General features: G+C 62.3%; 2 protein-coding genes across 2 annotated transcripts in view; one reads left to right on the forward strand and one right to left on the reverse strand.

Annotated features, from left to right (window-relative positions):
* MNEG_14083 (hypothetical protein) overlaps positions 1–213 on the forward strand; it is a gene marked incomplete at both ends in the record, with an annotated part of 3,471 nt that extends 3,258 nt beyond the window's left edge. The window contains one exon of the mRNA XM_014037444.1: positions 82–213. Within this exon, the coding sequence (XP_013892898.1) occupies positions 82–213 (132 nt within the window). The remainder of the gene's footprint in view (positions 1–81) is intronic.
* Positions 214–739: 526 nt separating this feature from the next.
* MNEG_14084 (subunit of retromer complex) lies at positions 740–1,986 on the reverse strand (the record flags this gene model as incomplete). Its single annotated transcript, XM_014037445.1, has 3 exons — positions 740–1,055; positions 1,492–1,640; positions 1,885–1,986. The coding sequence occupies 3 exons, from the start codon at positions 1,984–1,986 to the stop codon at positions 740–742; spliced, it is 567 nt and encodes a 188-aa protein (XP_013892899.1).
* Between the last annotated feature and the right edge of the window lie 40 nt (positions 1,987–2,026).

The raw sequence follows: 2,026 nt of genomic DNA on the forward strand, positions 1-2,026 counted from the left end.
GGGATGGGGGTGGGTGTGGAAGATGGAGGGGCGGAGTTTGCGGGGTATGTGATAGACAGCGCGCTGGTGGGGGCGATGCAGGACTTGGTGGACGAGGGGGCGCTGGGCGGCGGCGGCGGCGGCGGTGCAGGAGGCCGCGGCAGCAGCGGCGGCGGCGGTGCAGGAGGCGGAAGCGGCGCGGCGGCGGGCGGGCCGCAGGGGCGCCGGAATTGAGGCGGAGCGGGGGTGGCGTGAATGGGAAGGGCATAGCAGGCGGTAAGCGCGTGAGAGGGGAAGTCCGAGGCAGGGCCCTTGGCTATGATTAGGTACCCGCTGTAAAGGTACTGCTCAGACGCATGACGCTCAAGAGGTGTCTCCACAATCTGGAAATTGCATGGTCACACATGCGGAGGGTGGCGGCCCGGCTGGCCGTAATAGAACGCAGGCCATCATTCGGGCGGATAGATGGCACTGTGCATTACAGTGCGCTGGGCAGCAAGTGAAGCGATTGCAAGTAATGGGGAATGCCATCTGCATTAATGGAACGGCAAGACACGCATCAGACAGGTATTACTGAGCGCACGAACTGTGGCCGAGCCTCCCTGCGCAACCCGTGCCGACCCCGCCACAACCACCTGTATCTGGGTAAGCACATGATCCATGCAGGGGCCGCGCCAGAGAAAGCCAGGAAAGCCAGAGAAACGCACACAAAACACGGGTAAGAAAAAGAAAAGAGCAACAGCCACCGAAAAAGAATTCCTTACGCCTCAGCCTTGGCGGCAGCCGCCTCTCCCGCCGCCCCGCTACCATCCGCTGCTGCCTTCTCCTCCTCCTTGTCCTTCGCAGGCGCCGCGGCCGCCGCCGCCGCGGCCGCCCCCGAGTTGGACATCCGCCGCGGCGCCGCGGCCGCCGCTGCGATGACGTCATCGGCCCCGCGGTACAGCGTGATCTCCTGCTGCTTGAAGTACCGCCTGTCCTCCTCGTCCACCAGGACCAAGTTCAGGAAGTACTTCACGCTGAACTTGTTGTGCACGGCGTTGTACGTCGGCGTGAGGTCGTAGGGCGACAGGTACAGCCTGGCGGGTGACACACGCGGGTGACACGCAGGTGACGTTCGGGTGACACGCGGATAACACATGGCTGACATACGCCAGCACGCCAGGTTGCGGCAGGCCCTTGAAGAGCGGCGTGTGTGTCACACAGGCAAGCCAGTGTAGAGCGCGCTCGGTGCCGCCGCAGTTGAGGGCGCGGCTGCTTGAGGTGCTGCCATCGCGGGGCTGAGAGCTGGGGACCCTGCTTCATGGCTGACATGGCACTGGAGCTGCGGCACGCGGGTTCAATCCTTGACCTCAGCAACGGACAGCACTGCTAGCACTTACGCACGCGCGCGCGCACACACACACACACACACATGCACATGCACACACACTTGCACACCCACAGACACACGTGCACCCACACCCACACGACATGCCCAAAACACGCTCGGACCCTCGCCCCCGCGTCGCCCACCGTATGGGTATGCTCTCGCCCCTCACGGGCGCGCCATCCATTATCTCGTACTTGGCTATGGTCTCGCTCTCGTTGTGGGCGCTGGTGCCGGCCCCCGTGGTCTCGCGCCGCCTGATCTCCAGCTCCATGTGCTTTAGCTTGATGCGCACCTGACGGGTATGGGTGCGTGTGTGTAATTGTGTGTGCGTGTGTGTGTGTGCGTGTGTGCATACATATGTGTGTGTGCGTGCATGTGCGAGTGTGGATGTGTGGATGTGTGTAAACGTATCACTGGCATTGGCTGCCTCTCCACCTGTTGTAACCCTCCAATTAAACTATAAGCCCCCCATCCCCCCTACAAAAGCAAGGGCCCCCAAGCATCTCTTCCAGCACCCCCTCCAAACATGCACACACCAGCAGGAAGTAGATCTTGCCCACTACGCAGTCTTTGAGGTGGTACTTGGCCCGGTCGTACTCGAACTCAATGTGCAGGCAGTCCTCAATGCCAACCTCCATCTGAAAGGGGGAGTGGCAGTGGGGTTGGGGGAGATGTGTC

The sequence above is a fragment of the Monoraphidium neglectum genome (genome assembly GCF_000611645.1).
Source record: "Monoraphidium neglectum strain SAG 48.87 unplaced genomic scaffold scaffold04243, whole genome shotgun sequence".
NCBI lineage: Eukaryota > Viridiplantae > Chlorophyta > Chlorophyceae > Sphaeropleales > Selenastraceae > Monoraphidium > Monoraphidium neglectum.